Below are 19,433 nucleotides of genomic sequence, written 5' to 3'. Positions count from 1 at the left end.
TAATACATAATGCACTTTACTCTAAAAAGGTGTGACCTACAGCATTTCTGTCAGATTAAATAAAACACGTTAAAAAAAGCACACCTGCTATTGTGACTTGCGGTGTGTTCAATGACTGAATATAGAGTTGGACATCTCAAACAATAGTTAAAAATGTATCAATAAATACACACCTAGAATGACTGACAGTTGTCTGGCTTTCGAACAGTGTGAAAGGTGTTGTGGATTTTTGACCTGCCTACAATAACCAGCATTCAAACACATTTTTCATGCCCATTTTCAAGCACTTTAAACGTTCTAAGCCAATTTCCAATTTCTCCAGTACCAGGGTTAAAAGAAATAATCCAATGTAAATTAAAAATGGTCTGCATTTATATAGTGCTTTTCAAGTCATTGAAGACCTCCCTAAGCATTTTACAATGTGCTTCACACTTACCCATTCACACACACTCACATACAGATAGCAGTGTCAGCCATACAGGCAACTACTTAATTATCGGGGGCATTAGGGATTCAGTGTCTTGCCCAAGGACACTTTGACATTTAAGAGAAGAAGCTGGCAATTGAACCTGTGACGTCTTGATCCCAAGACAAGTGCTCTACCTCCTGAGCTACTGCCGTGTATTTGCAGAAGCACAAATATATCTGTGATCTACATATGCTACCTTTAATCTTGCATGCGCATTTATCAAGGCATATTTTTTTGACATCTTAAGTAAACAGAGAATACATTTGTTTTTAGACACATCTCTCCCCATATAAGAGTTGGGTACAAATTAACTTACATTTTCAGTTGTAGGAAGTACTCCCAGTTACAAATACAATACTAGCTCAGTGGCATTGGACGCCCAGAGACTGTGAGATTCAAACCCTGCCTGAGGGGTTGGAATTGGGGGGTTTGGTCACCTAATGACTGCCAATGACAGGTGTTGCCACACATCTGTTGGGTTGAGCGAGGAGGCTGGGAATCCCCTCCCCTGTATCAATCTCCCAGAAAGAGTCAAGAATGTGAGTGTGATCTAGACTCTAGCCACCTTCCACTAAGGGGATACATAGAATTTGCCACAGGGGAACGATACCTGTTATTTTTTGCAAGGTCCATAATATCCACAATTTAATCCTTTCACTAATCCACATTTTATTGTGCCCTATTTTGGTGTAGCACGCACCTGTCCTCTTGGGCGCAACCCGTAGGGGGCTAGACGCTTTAGGGGCCGGTCACACAGCCGTTTGCGGCTGAATCACGGCTAAAATTTTGCGGGTTTTTTTTGCCCGTGGTTGCCCGCGATGGAAAATGTGCAAAATTGGCCAACCCGCTGTTCATCGGTGGTATGCACGCAAAACAGACGCCGGCGACTGTTCCGCTTCCTCATCGCATCATTTCCGCGTCATTTTCTCGTGTGGACCACGGGTATAAAAGCTCCCGAGCCGGTGTTGTGCCCAAATCCGACTCCTACGCAACCCCCCCGGTGTGCATTACCGTTCGATTACGTTCACAACAAAAACAAAGACGGAATGGTTTAAGTTGTATTACATTCCCAACAAATGCAAGACGAAGTGGTTTTGGTTATATGTTCGCCATTACATTCCCTAAAAGTGATATAAAAGTGAGATAAAACGAGGTAAAAGTGGTTGTAGTAGCGAGGGGATGCAAATCTTGGCAGGGATGTATTTCTCGGCATAACACGGGGCTGTAGAAATCATAACCGCTCAAGACACAGTCCCGTGAAGATCAAGATTTCAAGCTATGGCACCGAAGAAGCCAATATGTTATTATTGTAATAGTTTTTCATTTTTATTTTATTATCTTGTTATGAAATGAAAAGAAATGTCAAGAAATAAAAATGGATTAAGACGAGGTCACTACGGTGACGGGGATCCATGTTCACCACCTTGACGTCTCGAGCACAACTGACGTGTGCTCGGCAAATCGCGCTGTATATACGCGGAGAAAGGCGTTTGACTGTCACACGCGTAACACGCTAATTTCACGTAATAACACCGCGATACAGGCGCAGAACATGCTATTACCATGCTCCACCCACGATTACCCGCTGAAATTTCGCGTCCTACCCATGTGTAACCACGCCCTGGCCGCGGCCAGAGCACGTCGTTCCGCGTCATTTCCGCGTCATTACCTCGTGTGCCGCCCGCGGTTAACACGTGCTTAAAGTTTTGAGCAGCTCAAAACTTTTTCGTGCGGCCAACCGCGTGTGAATTTCCGACCGCGAGTAAACCACTGCTGTATCTCGTCTATATGGCGGTCTCAAAGCGTCCAACAGCGCCCAACAGCGTCTGCTTCACGCCCAGAAATTCCTGGCCGTGGTTCAGCCTCGATACGCCCGTGAAAGGCTGTGTACCCGCGCTCTAAAGAATTGAGCAGCGCAAAACTTTTTCGCGCTGCCACCCGCGTGCGAGTTTCCGAGCGCGTGTTAAGCACTGCTGTATCTCGTCTGTATGGCGATCTCAATGCGTCCAATAGCGTCCGCCTCACAGGCAGAAATTTCTGGCCGTGATTCAGCCGCAAACGGCTGTGTGACCGGGCCCTTATAGGACAATACAGGACAAACTAATGCCAGCTGTCAGAGAGGGGCGTCGGCGTCATTTTTAAGCAGGCTTGTTGAGAAACATGGCAACAATTTTAAGCATTTTAAATCACTTGACCGAAAATTCAAGACATTTACAATCCTTAAAAACCCAATTTTAAAATTCAAGGATTACAAGCACTCGTACAAACCCTGAATAACAAACAGAAAAAGTATTTCTCTCACGCTGACAGACTGTCCCGGTTTAGAATGATCATTACTAGGGGTTAAGTCCAAATTGAAAAGAAAACTTGTTCAAATTAAATTCGGGGGTTCAGTTAAATGCTCATTGATCCCTTAATGTGAGATAACAAATCCTTTGTCGGTAGGGTGCGTGGGTCAATTCAATAATTGAGCTGATTTGTGACCCGTCCGTATTAGTTTGCTCAGTGAGCGTAATCTACATAAGAATAGCTTTACCTCTCCCACCATGCCGTTCCAAGTTCCATTGATCTTTTTCCCGTGTTTGCCGTTGGTCACCAGGTACAAGTCATACGTGAACTTGACTGACTTGGCGATCTTCTTGAGAATGTCGATGCAGAATCCCTTGCAGCAACGCTTGATGTAAATCCCGGAATCCTTGGTCTGATTCCTTCATATGCACATTAAGAAACAAAATATAATTAGCTCGTTTCATTCATGCAAAGCATGTGGCCTTGGGCAAACTCTGTTGTAACTAAATGGGGGAAAGAGTGTTTAAGTTCACATCAAAGAGAGGGTACCATTTGTTGACACAAATAAATCATACATCATTTCCCTATGATGATCCTATTTTCCGTACTACGAGGCACACCCCAAAACACGGAACCTGCCAGAAATGTGAATGTGCGCCTTATCTGGGAGAAAAATGGCAAATGCGTTACCGTATTTGTGCAATCATTGAGAAGTCAATAGATTCATCACTATTGCTGACCAACATTGCATGACGTTGGTGGTAACAGGGATTGAACCGAATAGCAAGAGTGAGATCACCGAGTCCTAACCACCAGACCACTACAGACATGGATGGTTGTTTAACTATGCATAACATCCCATGCAACAGGAATTGAACTCGGATCACAGTGGGAAAAGCGCCAGATCCAATTAGAGGTAAGATCAGGCCTAAAGAAATCCAGCAAAACCTAAGCCCGGAAGTATTAAAGGCCGAACCACCCATTGCCCGACTTATTAACATGATGTGAGAGACCGAGACCATAAGAAAAACACAAGTGTTCATATTTTATTTGAGAGGACTCGGGAGGAGGGTGCTTTTTTGGGGGATGACTTAGAATTTCGTGCCGTGCTTGTGCCTACACAGATAACATATGAAAAGGAATCGGGTTTTATCTCAATATCAGATATGTTTTAGGCACAATACTAGATATGTTAGAGAAATGAGAAAAAGGAAAGTGATTAAACATCGGTATATTTTTTCTTTTCTCAGCTCAAACTAAGCATCGTAAGTGACAAATGTTATGAATACATTCGATCATACATTTGTTAAATGCTTCCAGGACCGCCAAATGACTTCCCAAAATGCCTTTCTCTTCATCAGTTCAAAATGACTGAATTACTTCTCACAATGACTTTGTACTCATTCAGTTCAGAATCTCGTGCGCTTCGTAAAGCCTTTGCCAGTTGGCAATACAATACTTATACTTATGTTTGAAGTGGCCCCATCCTTTTCTGTAGGAACCGGTTTAATGTCTGACAACATCCATGCTGCCCGGCCCAATAATCACTGCACACAATTTGGTACCATGACTAAAAATAGTGTGATTATGAGATAAAACCCAATGCCTTTTGAATGTATCACCTGTATCCTTAGTGATATGATGAATAGGATCTGTTATGCAATTGTGATCAGTGATAGATTCCAATTGATCAATAAATGCACAATGTTGGTACTTTTTCAATATTTTGTGCAACCATACCCCTTTCTGTAGTTTCAATTCATGTGCCTTAAAGTACGGTGCGCCTAACATGATATAAATATAACAGAGGTGCCCCTTTAATAGGGAGTGGAAAATACAACGATTCCAAGACTTCAGCATCTCACAATATTTTGATCTGTTTGCGACAGGGCACGGTGTTCCTCATGCAGGTGCCACTAAGCGGGTCCACGTCCTCCACGATGACAAAGGGGGCCTCCTCCAGGGTCACGATGGACAGATGGTCGTCCTCCCTGGTGGCAATTCCTCCGTATAGTTCGTAGCGAGGCCATACGTGGTATTTCATGGAAAGGGAGCCGTTCTCCCATTTGCCAACCTGTCGGGATAGAGCACAAAAAATGAGAACATCTGTGAATTCTCTAGGTATAGGACACTTTCTTAAGCCAAGTGACCTTTTTTTTCATTACAAAAATTAGAGGTACAACCGATAATGTTTAAAAATTACTTTTAGGCCGCTTTTGATTTTAAGGTTCGTTTTTTTTTTCACAATCGTCTTTTTGTCATTGATATGAAAATGTGAAAGAGATTAAAGAGAAAAAAAAAATAACAGGCTATCAGGATAAAACGTCGATGTAGTGCTTAGGAACTGGCCTAAGTTACAATAGAGGTGCAATGTTCGTTAATGAAAAAGAAGCAATGAAAAAAGGTCACTAACGTTTAGTAGCAACAAAAAGCAAAGAAAAATAAATCACAAGGTGTATATTTCCACAGTTTTGTGTGATAATGTTTGGCAGCAACAAAAAAGAAAAAAAAAAACGAAACAAATAGTTGCGAGATAAGTTTTAAGTGTTTTGTGCGCTTGTTCAGGGTGGTGATGGCCTTGGAGAAGTAGCTGTCTCTGAGCCCGTTTGCCTTGTAATGTGGTGGTGGCCAGGGTGGGCGTTGTCTTTTATAATGTTGATGGCTCTGCTACGGTATCGCCGGCCGGCAATGTCTTCTAGACTGGGAGGAGGGCAGCTGAGGATTTTTTGGGCTGAGCTGATTATGTGGTTACATCAGTCTTTATATCTCCTTTATTATTTTGTTTTTTTTCAGTCCTGGTTGACTGATATCTTTATTTATTTCTAAAATGCTTTGATTTTTTTCACCCTATTTTTTATGAATAAAAATATTTGAGAAAATCGGAATGTTTGAGGGTTTCTTGTGAAAAACCTTGTGAAGCCCATCCTCACCAGAACTCTGTTTCCATCGACCCCCAGGTGAATACATTTCGAGAACCCTGCTCTAATGAGAGCATCATTTTGTGAAAAGTAATGCCTAGTTCTATTACAGTTTACTTTATTGTTATTGATATCAACGTATGGTGCATTGTGTTCTGCAACAGACAGCACACAGAAAATGCTGTCATGTGGGCAGGTTAGGGAGGGCTCTGTAGACTGTCTGTGTGTGTGACTGTGATATGCTGTCAGTCAAACTGCAGGGCGGGCGCACAAGTTATTGTGTCCACCAAATCATACTAAAACGTGGGACTTTACAGGTTGTCTGTCTCTTTGTGCCCTGGGACTGGCTGGCAACCACTGCCTGAATATGGCTGAGATAGGCTCCAGCATCCCCCCGCGACCCTACTGTGAACAAGCAGTGCAGGAAATGGATGGATGGATGAAGGTTTTGACCATTGCGGGACAACTCCAGTGTAAAACAAGGGATTACTGTACATGTACACATATTGTGCAGCAAGGAGCCTGACAGGGCTTCCAGTAGTACGTGCAATTTATGTACCACATGGGGACAGCACTGTCCTCTTCAGTGTACATGTAAGAGAGACCGATGTGGAGGAAAAAGGCTGAACATGACTGGACACTCCAGAGTCTTCACACTTCTCCAAAAAGCCGGCAGGATGACGCTTGTAAGAGCCGGAACTCATTAGGATCCACAAAAGCGGTTCAGCTGTGAGTCAAGCTGAGAATTAAACATGAGTGAGGATGCCGGGGCCAGAGGCCCGCGAAGACGAGGGAAATGGGGGTGACGGGGGAGACAGAAGGGGAGAAGCTCACCTTGTTCCCTGATCAAAGGACAGAATATAGATTGGAGGGGGAGAAGACTGAAAAACGCAAAGAATAGAGAAGAAGAGTCACACAAGTAGGCCCTAAGGGCTGGCTTAACCCTCCAGGTGGCGCCGTGTTTCATGTTCATTTTAGGATGTGTGGGACAGTCTGTCACAGATTACTTAACCTGCCACCTGTCACATCTGGACTTAACTCATCAATTCCATTTTTTTTTTTTAGAAACATTTTCAACATATTTTTGTATACGTTTGATTGAACTGTGAAGCAAACCAATGACATGACAAATATCTTAAACAATGTGCCTCACTTCCTAGTTGAAGTATGCCATGACCTACCTAAAGGCCCGGTCACACAGCCTTTCACGTATCGAGGCTGAATTGAATCACGGCCAGAAATTTCTGCTCGTGAAGCAGACACTGTTGGACGCTTTGAGATCGCGATACAGCCGAGATACAGCCGAGATACAGCCGTGCTTTACACGCGGTAAGAAATTCACACGCGGTTGGCCGCGCAAAAAAGTTTTGTGCTGCTCAAAACTTTAGACCACTGGTAACCGCGGGCGGCACACGTGGTACACACGAGGTAAAGACGAGGTACGAACGTGCTAGGACGTGCTACGGCCGCGGACAAGACGTGGTTACACGCGGGTAGGACGCGAAATTTTAGCGGGTAATCGCGGGTGGAGCACGGTCATAGCACGTTTGTTCTGCGCCTGTATCGCGGTGTTATCACGTGCATTAGCGTGTGTACCGTGTGTAAGCACGGTCAAACGCGATGCAGCCGCGGTTACCTGCGGGCATACCACGGGTAAACAGCGGGTTTAGCCAATTTTGCACATTTTCCACTGCGTCTGCTTCACGGGCAGAAATTTCCTGATGTGATTCAGCCTCGATACGCCCGTGAAAGGCTGTGTGACCGGGCCTCAAGAGTGGGATCTCTTTATACGAGCGCCTCTAAACACCGGAATTATATGAATTCGATTTGAAAGAAAAATCTTGCTCTGCATACGGCCAAAAAGCCAGGTCATGTACATTCCCAAAGGCTACCACTAGAGACCGCTCAGCGCTCGTGACTGCTCACCGCCAGCATCAGTTCATTCCAGTTTGCGAAAGTAAACTACTACGGGGAAAAAAAAGAAGAAAAAAAATCTGCTGTAAAATGTATTAGTGTGTACGCTCATTCAAAGTTACAGTAACTTTAATTTTAAGAGTACAGTAAGTGCTCACATATCATTACCAGTCCATCAATCCATCAAACTCAACCAGTTGCTCCCCTCATTAATGATTGCACTCAAACAGATTGAGGAAAAAATAACAAACACAATGTGGCACCTATTTACTCAAAGCAAAACAGACTATGTAGAATACGCCACAATATTAGCAATATACGTTGGCGTGGTCACCTGCTAGCAGTGACCGACACAATCTGGATTAGAACCAAAGTGGTCAAGACTAGATTGGTCTAACAAAAATCATTAAAAAAAAATATTTTCAGTGTATACAATTTCCAATGATCAAAAAACGTATATAATATGGTGGAAACGTCTAAAAAGGGTAAGTTGAGTATGCTTTTATACAGAAACGTTGACCTCACCTGTTTGTAACTGTCGTTTATTGTAATGTTGCGGGATCCAGGTTGTCTTATATAAGAGTGGTCGGCAACCTTTTTGGTCCAATGGCCTAGTTTCATGTCTAACTATATTCTCCTGACACAGCCCAATAATAACATTGGTAATCATAACAATAACAGTAATAACAGAAATAATAATAACAATATTGATAATACAAGTATTAGTAAGTAGTAGATCACCAAGGATCTAGATAACATAAGAAAAGATATTCGAATCTTATCTCATCATCATTATTTTTACTTACTGTTATTTTTACCTGCTTTGTACAACCTTGTTTTGGCTGAACTCTCTCCTATAAAACATTGTACAATGTGGCACTGTGAGTAAAAATAGTTTGCCAGTGAGATATAATGCAATGCCTTTTGCTGTGTCATCTCCATTCCAAGTGGTCTAGTGCTTAAGATTTGCCGTTCTCATCGCTACAATACCGGTTTGATTTCTGTCGCATACAATCCTGAGCAAAAAGGTTTGAGCTAATCTGTGACTGATCAATCATTGCTCAAATACGATAAAATACTACCATTAAACATATAAGGCACCTGAATTTAATAATGCATGTATTATTATAAATATTCCGGAACCATATCCCCCTAGTGGGAGGTGGCTAGAGTCAAGAACAGGTTCACATTTCTGACTTTTTCTGGGAGATTGATACAGCGGAGGGGATTCCCAGCCCCCTCGCTCTACCCAACTGATATTGGGAGTCATTAGGTGACCAAACCCCCCAATTCCAACCCCTAATGCCAAGCGCCAATGGGTACCAATGTTGTAAGTCTTAGGTATGACTCGCCCGATGCCTGAACCAGCGACCTCCCAATCTCGGGGCGGGCGCCCTACCCTCAGGGCCACCGAGCTGCCTCCTTATATTTAATATTAGTCCTGAATGTCAATTGGTCACGCCCATGCAACAGAGTGAGGCTTTGGTCTCATGATGCTTAGCAAAATGGCCTCCAACTGGGTAACTTTGGTACTCCATCAACAAAATGTTGACGCACGGAAATCCATTTTTGACCGGATTTACCTTGCGTGTGCGAAACAATACGGAAAAAGCTGTGACGCGCTAAAAAGTCCCAGTCACCATGGATGCATGGAAAAATACATTGAGTAGGTTTTCTTATTCAATCAAACTTTTTGAATATAATTTGGATTAATGGAAAAAAAGTGTCACACCCCTCACAAGATACAGGATAGATGCAATGGTACATGCCCATTTGTCAGATTAGAATATAAGGATGTATACAGAAATAAATATGGTATGAGCAAAAACGGCAGCCAACGGCGTCTACGGAACTGTGTATATTTTACACATCCCTTTGTGCTGTTTTAATCTTTCAAAAGCATTTGATTTTTCAGGGGATTTGACGGGACACGGAGCGAAGCACGTGTTTTGGATCTCTGTGCAACCGGAGGGAGGGGGACATTTTGAAAAACAAATGGAGGGTGGTGGGCGGGTTGTGATCATTAGGAGCTTTGGCAAATATTCATTCAAAAGCATCACTGTGGAGTCTGCGCTGTGGCACGCCGCCCAAAGGCACCTTCACCAATCTGATTACATCTAATCGGAGTTGGGCTTTAAATGTTTTCCGACTAGACATGCGATGACAAGGAGATCAGATACGTGTCCCCGTCCGACATCCCAATCACCAAACAAGCAGGATGTCTTTGCTAACTCTCATTTTTGTATCATTATCGTCCAACTGCAATGGTGATCTGCAATGACTACACTTCAATAATTTTAGTTAGTCAAATTAGAGTTAGGTCATACACACCATAAAGTAAATTCTAGTAAATTTTAAACAGAATGACCCTAAAGTCTAGGTTAGGTCAGGAGTATACATATATACATACATCTATACATATACATATATACAGTAAATGTCAGAACCAGAACAGATACAGGACCCAATCGTGTGATGTTCTCACACCAGCCCTTTATTTTATAGGAAATGGGGAGTCATGCATGTTAGGAAGCCGGTCTGGCATGGAAGGACTGGACGCCAGAGACCGACGAGACTGATAATGAATCAGGGTAACAAAAATAAACAGGGGAACCTAGACGGGACCCAAAACTGGAGAAACTAACCAACAGGACAAGAATAGACGGAAAACAAAACTGGAACCTGAAATTAAACAGTACAAAAATAAACGGGAACAATACCGTACTGCAGATATCACAAGAAAACAGGACAGAATCCACGTCTTGTGGGGCAGAAGTTCGTTGACGGGCTGACACTGAAGCAAGAGAGTGCTGAGCTTTATAGACACAGAAAGTCAATCTCTAAACGAGCCGCAGCTGGCACAACATAGGCGGGGCCAATTGGACACCATGGCAACCGTGACACACACGGGCAGGGCCAATTGGGCACCACGGCAACCGTGACACACACGGGTGTGGCCAAGTGGGCGCCATGGCAACCATGACACACACGGGCGGCCAAGTGGGCGCCGTGGCAACCATGACAGTAAACCATTGCTCATTCGCACTTCGGTGATTGTTGGTTCACAGTTTTGCAGATTTTTAAATGACTTTATTGAAATTAATATAAACAGATTGTGTTCTAAGCACACAGCGAATGCTATCCTGGGGGCAGGTAAGGGAGGGTTTTGTGTGTTGGGTGTGCGTGACTGTGATAGACTGGTGTACGCTGTCAGTTAAAGAGAAGGGCAGGCGCACAAACCGATGTGTTCACACCCCCTGAAAAATCAACTATGGAACACTTTAACTTCAGCTAAAATAGTTTTTTGCGGATTGTTACATTGAAAAGAAAATCCTCATTTAATCATCTGAGGAAAGTCAGAAGAACACAAAGAAATGCTCATCTTTATTGGGTGCTCTGTGGATTGTTATGGGGTCCGAGAAGCGACTGAGGTAGCGTCGGGAGAGAATGCAATAGCAAGGCGGCAGCCTCAACCGATTGCTACAACTAGGTTAACACTCTAACAAGCAACCCCTGGTGAACCTGTATCTCATCCATGCCATGAAACGGACGTTGGATGTTCTTGTCCCATAATAACCGAGGTATTTGTGTCATGTTTTTCTCCGACAGAATTCATAAGTTTCCTTTATCAAACATTTTTGAAAAAGTGCTGGAGAGCGCCAAAGAGACGCATGCCAATCATAATGCGCAACACAGTGCACAATTGAAAATCTGCGAAGTAGCAAAACCGTGATCCGTTAACTGCAATCCGGCAAGGTATTACTGTATCTTAAGAAATATATCCCAAAAGACTATTTTTGCAGCGTGCCCCTTATAATCAGGGTATTCACTATTGTGCAAAAAATACGCTAATTTGTGTAAATATGAGCAAAAAGATGGAGGCCATCTTTGCTTTGCTTTCGAAAGGAATCCCGAATGTGCCGACTACGTACCCGGTCCCACTGTCTGTCCTTGTTGAGCAGAATGATGACCAGCTTGGGATGCATCTGGTAGCCGTCCTCACTGAAAGACAGGTTCCGGCCCTCAAACGTCACATTCATCAGGTACCTGATTGGAGAAAAAAAACACTTCATCACAGTCCTGGATCGAGTATAGGATGTACCGATTCGCTTGATGTGTAACTCGGGGGTCGGAAATGTACGGCCCGTGGGCCGAGTATGACACTTTTTCTAAGGTTCTCAGTATTGTTCTATATGTGTATATTGAGAACTGAAGCGACTTTGTAGATCTAGGCTGGCTAACATTCGTCCAGCGGGCCAGATCAGGACAGCCAAGGGTTTTAATCTGACCCACGAGACAACGCTGAGAAAAGCGCAAGAGAAAAAGAGCTGCAGTTTTAACTATGTTCACTCGATGTCGCCAAAGCCAGGCGCAACTCACAAAACAGTTGTGCTCCCTTTTTCTCTCATTCTCTTTCTTTATATCTTTTTTCTCTCTTTTTGTTTCTCGATCTGTCTCTTACTCTCTCTCTACACACATTTAAGCTATTTCTCACCTTTTCTCTCTCTTACAATCTTGCTTTATGTATCTCTCTTTTCCGCTTTATTTTTCTTTATCTTGTTTCCTCTCTTCTTTTCTCACTCTCTGCTCTCTGTCTTTTGAGGTCGCTTTTTATTATACCTTTCTTTTCTCTTAGTCTCTTTTAAAGCCTTATTTCTCCCATTCCTCTCTCTCTCTTTTCTCTCTATCCCTTCCTTTTTTTTTCTATGTCAATCTTTCATTTTCTCTGACGGTTTTTTTTCTATGCCTTTCTGTCTTTCTTTCTTTACCTTTCTCCCTGTCTCTCTTCTTATCTTGTTTTCTGTCTCTCCTTTTTTCCTCACTCTATTTTCAAGTATTTCTTTGTCTTGCTTTCGGTCTCTCCTCTATTTATTTCTCTCTTTCTGTCTGTCTTTCTTTTTCTCTTTCATTCTTTCACTTTTTCTTTCTCACCCTCTCTCTCTTCCTCTTTAATTTACTAGTGTGGCCCCCAAGCTCAAACGAGTTTGACACCCCCGAACATCTAGCGGTCACATTTGTCACAATGTCACCTTTAATGTATTTGACAATTCAAACGTTATCCAACAGTCCTTAAATATATTATCAGAAAAAAATGATAGGCGGCGCTTCATTTCTTTCTTTTTTTTTTTTTTAAGTGTACTCGAACAATTTAGGATAAGAATAGAAGACGCAAAGCGAGCGAGCAAGCGTAATCTGCAGCCGCATTGCCAGCGAGCTCAAGTGGAGTTCATCTTGTCACAGCACAATGTGGAACAGTAAATCCCGGTCTGGCTGGCGCTTCTGCTTCTAGCGCTTTCAATTACGTAAATAGTGTGACGTGGCAGCCGCGTGCCACAAACTACTAAATCCAATTACCAAGCGCAAGTTAGTCCTTTTGTTATCTTGATTTAGAACAGTATGCATTGCTTTTCATACCATTAATATTTTGTCAAGTTGGGGTCGGGAGTCTTTTTGACTCAAAGGACCATTGACCCCTTAACGTCCCTGGAAAATTTGCCTAAAATCCCAATCCAAGATGTACCTGAATTAAATGCTTTTTGTGAACCGTTTGGAGAATATGGATGGTCTCATTTAATAGGTAACACTCTCAGGTTTTGTCCCAAACTGAAATAAACACTCCAAAAGTTACTAACAATGAGTAATCTCAGTTGGAACACACAGAAATATAACGTTTTTATTCTCCCCTAAATTCTTTTTTTTTCTTCTTGCTCTTCTTTTCAAATGTAATAAGGTGTGTTTTGATCACTTTAAGTTTTCCGTTGTGCTTTTGTCACGGAATACGACGACATCTACTGGAAAAATAATAAACACTGTCGCTCTTAAGTTTCATATTAAGGCTTAAACTATCACCCAGGCCGCAAGTTTGGGACCCCTGCTCTAGGCAAAAGCTAATTCTTCAGCTTATTTTACTCCACTTTTTGACGTTTTTGATGATTCAATCAAGTCTATGAAATACTGATCATGCCAAAGCCTGTGTCAATATGATCAATATAAATATACCAAACTCGTTTTACCATTTTTTTTTTGTAGTAATTAATGGCTACAAAACAAGATATATTTTTGGGGAAAAATTTCACAAAATACTTCAAACTAAAGGATAGAATATCATTACATTCAACGCGGAGAGCGCTGAGCGAGAGATACAAAAATAAAAAAACAAAAAGGTATTATAAAAGCTTGGGCAGTATCAAGCCTCTGGCAATGACTTTTCATGCACATCCGCAATCGCCTTGGTGACCAAAATCGTGCGATAACGTCACAGAAAAAATCGGGCAATGAAAAGTTCTTGCAGTTCTGGTATGGTCGGGTAATCAAAGCAATATTTTCGTATGCCTCTGTAAGAAATATTTACAACAGGCACTAGAGAAAAAAAATCATTTATCAAATGAAAAACCACATTGTATGCAAATTAAATCATTTAAAATTTTAGCAAAGAATGGGCTAAAACCCAAGGGTGGGAGATACTGGGAATTTTGGTATCAATCCGATCCAGGTAAATACATGGTAGCATCGATCCATATGAATCTGATCCTGAAACACCTTTCCTTAAGTAATTGAACCTACCCCCTTGAGTTATTTTGTAATCTGATAGCACAGAGATTTTAGGGGCTAAAAATTTATAGCATATTTAATAAAGAACTACATTGCAATCTAAAAGTATAAAAAATAAATACAACTGTTTCTATTACAACTATTGCAGAACAAAATCAGCAATATACAGAAAATTCAAATACTGTATACTGAGTCAATGTCTCTCATTGACAATGGATTTACAGAATTTTGGTTATAACCAGCATACCTGTCAACCTGTAAGTTTTTGCCGTACAAAGTACGTTTATCATGCATTTTAAGACGTGTACGTTGTACGAGAAAATCTGTACGGAAAAACGCAAATTTGTCAATTATGGGTACCATCTGGTATACACTGACTATCACGAAACGGCAAATCAATCAAGTCAAACGAGTTCGCGCGGTAGCCTCTATCTCGTTATTATTTTTTTTCGGTGCAAACGAAGCGAGCGGTTTAATGCTACTGTGCGCATGCGTCTGCCGCCTGGGGATTACCCATCATGCATCATTCCGATCACACGTGAACAAAGCGAAAGCAGAGCAGTAGGCCTACATTACAACATAGTTTTGAATTTTCTTTGCATACAATCATCAAGTCAAAATGGCCAAACCTGAATTAAAACGCCACAAGTCATTCTGATCTGAAAACAACAGGCAGGGTTGATTGAGTAAATTTGAAATACATGTGGTCTTAAAAAAACATCGGATTTCATGTGGTAGTTGTGTAGTGAAAGGAAGTCCTTCGCTTTTTAGAGAACCGGCTTTTTCGGGTCAGCTCATTAAAGAGAGCAGGCTCTCAAACGGCTCACTGGCTTTGATGCATTATATTAAGAATTATTATGTTGTATAAAGAAGTTAAGAAAAGAAGGAAGTATAAAAGCAGAAAATGAAAAAAGACAGGTTTGTGGTTATCTCTTTAATCCGTAAATATACGGATTTGTCACGAGGATTACCAGAACAGAGCAGGGGACCCCAGAGCGTTCGTTACAAGTCTTTTATTTGTGGAAGCGTAAGGGTTAGCGGGAGACACGGTGACCGTCGAACGTCAGCAGCAACGTCGTGGCGTAGCGTGGGACGGAAGCAGGTCGAGTTTACCAGGAATGAAGAGAAGATCGTAGCGTCGGACGGAAGCAGGTAGGCAGGCAGACAGAATCAGGTAAACAAGGCACAGGTAATCGGGAGAGTCTTACGGGGTACAGAAGGAATCCTCCGACACCGAGTTCTCAGCGTAACGCGTTTAAATAGGGAGCATTGACCAATCAGGAAGCACATTCCAGCGCACCCCATGATTACCCCAGGTGGCTCCACTTGGGTAATCATGACACGGATTATTGTTGGTAATAACCAACAATAATTTAATGCAAAAAATGAATGAATAATTTGAATAAGAAAATGTATTATTCTACTTAATTATATTTTCATGTATTTTTCCTTCTACAGTGAACGTCCAAGCTACTTAATTTTTGAACTTTTTTAAATAATAAACCTCATTCATGTCGAGCAACTCAGGATCTCACAACAAAATGTTAATTAACAATATATAAGATGTACAATATAGCATGTTAAACTACATAAATAACACGTTTGAAAAAATATATAGTGCATTATTTTGCATTTTGTGAGGGAAAATACGACATTTTGAAGGGCATGGAGCCGTGGAGGTTGACAGGTATGAACCGGTAACATGTTTACATTTTGGGTTGCAGCTTGATGCTCTTTGCTTTGTGATGTATGTAAGCTTGTGATGTAGCAGACCACTTTACCACACAAATAGCACATGGGATTGTCTTTAACATAGTTTAAAAAAATGTCCACCCAGCGGTGCACTGATTGTGTGCTGATGTCATTTTTTACTAAAAACGTGCGTAAATGCAACCCCCGATCCACTTTTACGCGCAATTATCACGTGCAAGTTCCATAATGGTGGATTTATTTCTAAAAAGAGTCAAACATTTAGAGCTCTTTCACAATGTCAATAAACTCAAGATTGCAAAGGTTTTAAAGGCTGTAAACTGGCCACTTTTGGAAACGTTTTGACATACTTGTAGGAAAATGTATAAAATACAATGTTTCGTTTTGTAGATTGCAATGACCAGGTAAGGCTTTGTCGTATCACTCTAGCTGTTTTCTAGCTAAGAAGCACATGCTATACTCTTTTGCAGGCATGTGTTTAGGAAAAAAAAAAATCAGGCGAGAACAAAAACTTTCTATTTCTATGCGTTTGAACTTATTTTACTCAATGTTAGTAGTAATTGCCATAGTTATTTCAGTTTTGGAACCTTTCAAAAAGAGACCAAAAACGTCCATATTCTCCAAACGGTTCAAGAGGAGCCATTCAATTTGGGTTGGATTTTAAGCAAATTTGATATGAACGTTAAGGGGTCAACAAGCAGATAGATCAAAGTATTACTTTTTTTAACAAGCAGGTAGATCAACGTATTACTTATTTTACTCAAATGTCGCAGTAGTCGCGTGGTAGAGGAGCAAAAGCATTGTTGATGTCAGGTGAAATATTTGGACTTCTTGTTCAGACACACAGCGCGCGCATGCACACATTTCCACTTTTATGCCGCGATCATAGTGAACGCGTGGGAGTGTGTAAGAGTGAGTACATGGGAATATTTATATCAGGTGGGCTCAAATCACTTCACACATCCAAACTAACAGCTTTCTTTCCTAGGCTTAACCCTTTCCTTTGGTCTATTTCCTCGTTTTTTTTAAATCTCCTAGCGACAGTTTGTCCTCACATGATCAGTGCAATAAAAGGGACAAGATCCAGCGCGTAGTCGGAAACTCAAATCTATTTATGCTTCAAACTACCAGCCTTCTTACACTGGATTAAAGGGACGGTGTGTAATATGTGACCGCTCGAAGTCACTGTACAGCAACCCAAACAGTGTGATATAAAGCAAAAGGTAGAATATAAACTACCAAGACTCAGAGCTACCAAAACTGTAACATTTTACTCCCCCCCCATTTAAAAAAAAGAAATAATGAAAAAAAGATAAGAAAGAAAAGAAAAGAAAAAAGAGAAATAGAAACATAAAAAGGGGGAAAAAGGGAAAGAAAAAGGGAAATGACAAATAAAAAAAGAATAATAAATGGCATGAACCAGAACCAGGACCCAGTATTGTTCGTTTACTCAGTTTTTTTGATAAAGAGGGAGATCAGGGCATGCTTCCATCATCCGATGGTTGACGGACACGGGTAGCAGGTGGCTGGAAAAGCGGAAGTGGCGCTTCCGTGCCGAGCGAGGATAATCGTAGACTGCAGGGATACTGGTCATTAGCCGGGACGGGAGAGCAAGGGCGGTATCGAGTTCAGAAACATGTTCGGCAACGGGTATCAGGCAGGAAGCGGGGCAAAACAGGTCCGATGTCGGGATGGCAGAACAAGGCAGAAACGGGTCCAGAAACAGGTTGGCAACGAGTATTAGGTAGGAGAAAACAGGGCAGGAAAAATGTCTGAAGCTATGAGCTTGCCTAGTTGGGAGCATCGGTTCGCAACGATCTGACGGCTTCCTCTTGAAAGCTGGGGGTTTAAAAGGAGTCTCTGAACCAATCAGCTCTCAGGGCTGTTGGTGCCAATTGGGCAGTCACAGGTGCCTTGAATCGGCAATCATGACAGTAAATTATAAAAAGAGGTAAGCGGAGGAACAAAAAAGAGAAAATGGAAATAGCAAGAAAACAAAACAAACAAAAAAAGGCAGGATTTTAGGGATACCCCTAGCAGCAAGATGGTGGAAAATCTTGTTTGCTATCTCAAGGTAAACCTTGTCTAATGTAAAATAACAACAAATTGCTTGTCTTACCTGTATTGTTATCTATGATTTTAGCCAATGTTGTTTTTTTGTTTAGTGATGAAAGTTTTTTTTTTAATTTTACCACTAGGCGGGTGCTAAATGATACACACTGTCCCTTTAACCCTTTTGTTGAATTCCCTCCCGTCATTTGAACATTTTCAACCAACAGTCCTCGCATGATTCATAAAGTAACAGGAACAAGTTGGAGCACGTATTGGGAAACTCAAACCGTCTTGAGCGACACAAGGACACAAAAAAATAAAACAAAATAAAATCCGGCACGCAAACACGCACAATCTCCGTCTCAATTCTTTCGCTCGGCAACCTTTACTCTCAGGCTCACTTACAGCCACCCCCCTTTCTCTCTGAGACAGTTTCCATGGAAACATTTTCCCTCATAACCATGGCTACCATATAAACGTACGTCGATGAAAAATAAGGAAAGAGAGGAAACTGAATCCCTCCCTCATTCATTCTGGACCCGTGTTTCAACATGTCTAAATCGGTTTACTCTCTGGTAATAATCCAGCAATTACGCTAATGTTAGCATATTTATTCGATTTCCTGTATTAAATATTGATCCTTTGACGCATCCGGGATAACGGGGTCTCGCGCAGCCCCGCGTGTCAAGCCCCCACCCACCCCTCGTGCATAGAAAGCGTGGCCGTAAATGAGGAAAGGGGCGTGGCCCGGACACTTTGTGCGAGGCGCTTGTGTCCCGCGCCTCCCTAACAGCGTTGAGCATCCGTGTGCGTGTTGCCATGGCGACCACAACCGCTGCCGCTCCTGAGCCGATCTGCTGCGTCACTATGGTAACGGTAATCTCTCAGAGGGTGGGCGGGACCAGACGGGGAGAGTGTGATGGGATTCGGAGGAGAAAATAGGGGGAAGAGGACAGGTTTCGAGGGTTCAAATGTCTTTTTGCATTGTATGGAGACCTTTTGGTGTATGTAGCCAAGAAGCCCCGAAAAGACCCCCAGCCTAACAGCTAAGGCACACTTTTTATGCCATTCGTTTCCTAGTTTGGCCACCGTGAGAATGGTTCAGGCCGGCTCACACATGACGCCAAACGCGTGGGCAATTTTGCCCCCGCGCACCCGACACCGTTTTAAGGTGCGGTTTTCCTCTCTCCTCCAAGTTGTTTACGTCACGCATTTTCGGATAATGACTCCATTTAAAACAGTGACTACCATATACAGAGGAACTTCTACTTACAAATTTAGTAGCTTCGTAACCTGAAAACTTCATAAGTAGAGACGCATTTTAATGTACAGTAAATGTGCTTATCCGTTCCAAGCCCAGCAAAAATACAGTATATTTTTTGTTAAATCATAAAAGTGAAATGAAACAAATACATGTTAAAATAAGATTGCCGCCCCATAAACATAGAATGAGAGGCACGTAATGTAAAAAACACAACACAAAGAATAACAGAAATAATGATAAAAATAGGGCAGCACGGCGGCGCAAT

At 42.0% G+C, this 19,433-nt stretch overlaps 1 protein-coding gene across 3 annotated transcripts in view; it reads right to left on the bottom strand.

Moving 5' to 3' along the window:
* The window catches only part of grin2ba (glutamate receptor, ionotropic, N-methyl D-aspartate 2B, genome duplicate a), a 211,578-nt gene that overhangs the window by 44,469 nt on the left and 147,676 nt on the right, over positions 1–19,433 (bottom strand). For all 3 annotated transcript variants that reach the window (XR_015849466.1, XM_088326013.1, XM_088326026.1), the window contains 3 exons: positions 11,523–11,637; positions 4,624–4,832; positions 3,006–3,177 (listed from right to left, as the gene is read on the bottom strand). Coding sequence is in view for 2 of the 3 variants with exons in the window: in XM_088326013.1 (XP_088182139.1) it covers positions 3,006–3,177; positions 4,624–4,832; positions 11,523–11,637 (496 nt within the window). In the remaining variant the exon portion in view is untranslated. The remainder of the gene's footprint in view (positions 1–3,005; positions 3,178–4,623; positions 4,833–11,522; positions 11,638–19,433) is intronic.

The sequence above is a fragment of the Urocampus carinirostris genome, chromosome 1 (genome assembly GCF_059441175.1).
Source record: "Urocampus carinirostris isolate Australia breed hairy pipefish chromosome 1, RoL_Ucar_1.0, whole genome shotgun sequence".
Lineage (NCBI taxonomy): Eukaryota > Metazoa > Chordata > Actinopteri > Syngnathiformes > Syngnathidae > Urocampus > Urocampus carinirostris.
The sequence above is the reverse complement of the archived record's forward strand: the minus strand, read 5'-3'. Positions and strand labels throughout refer to the sequence as shown.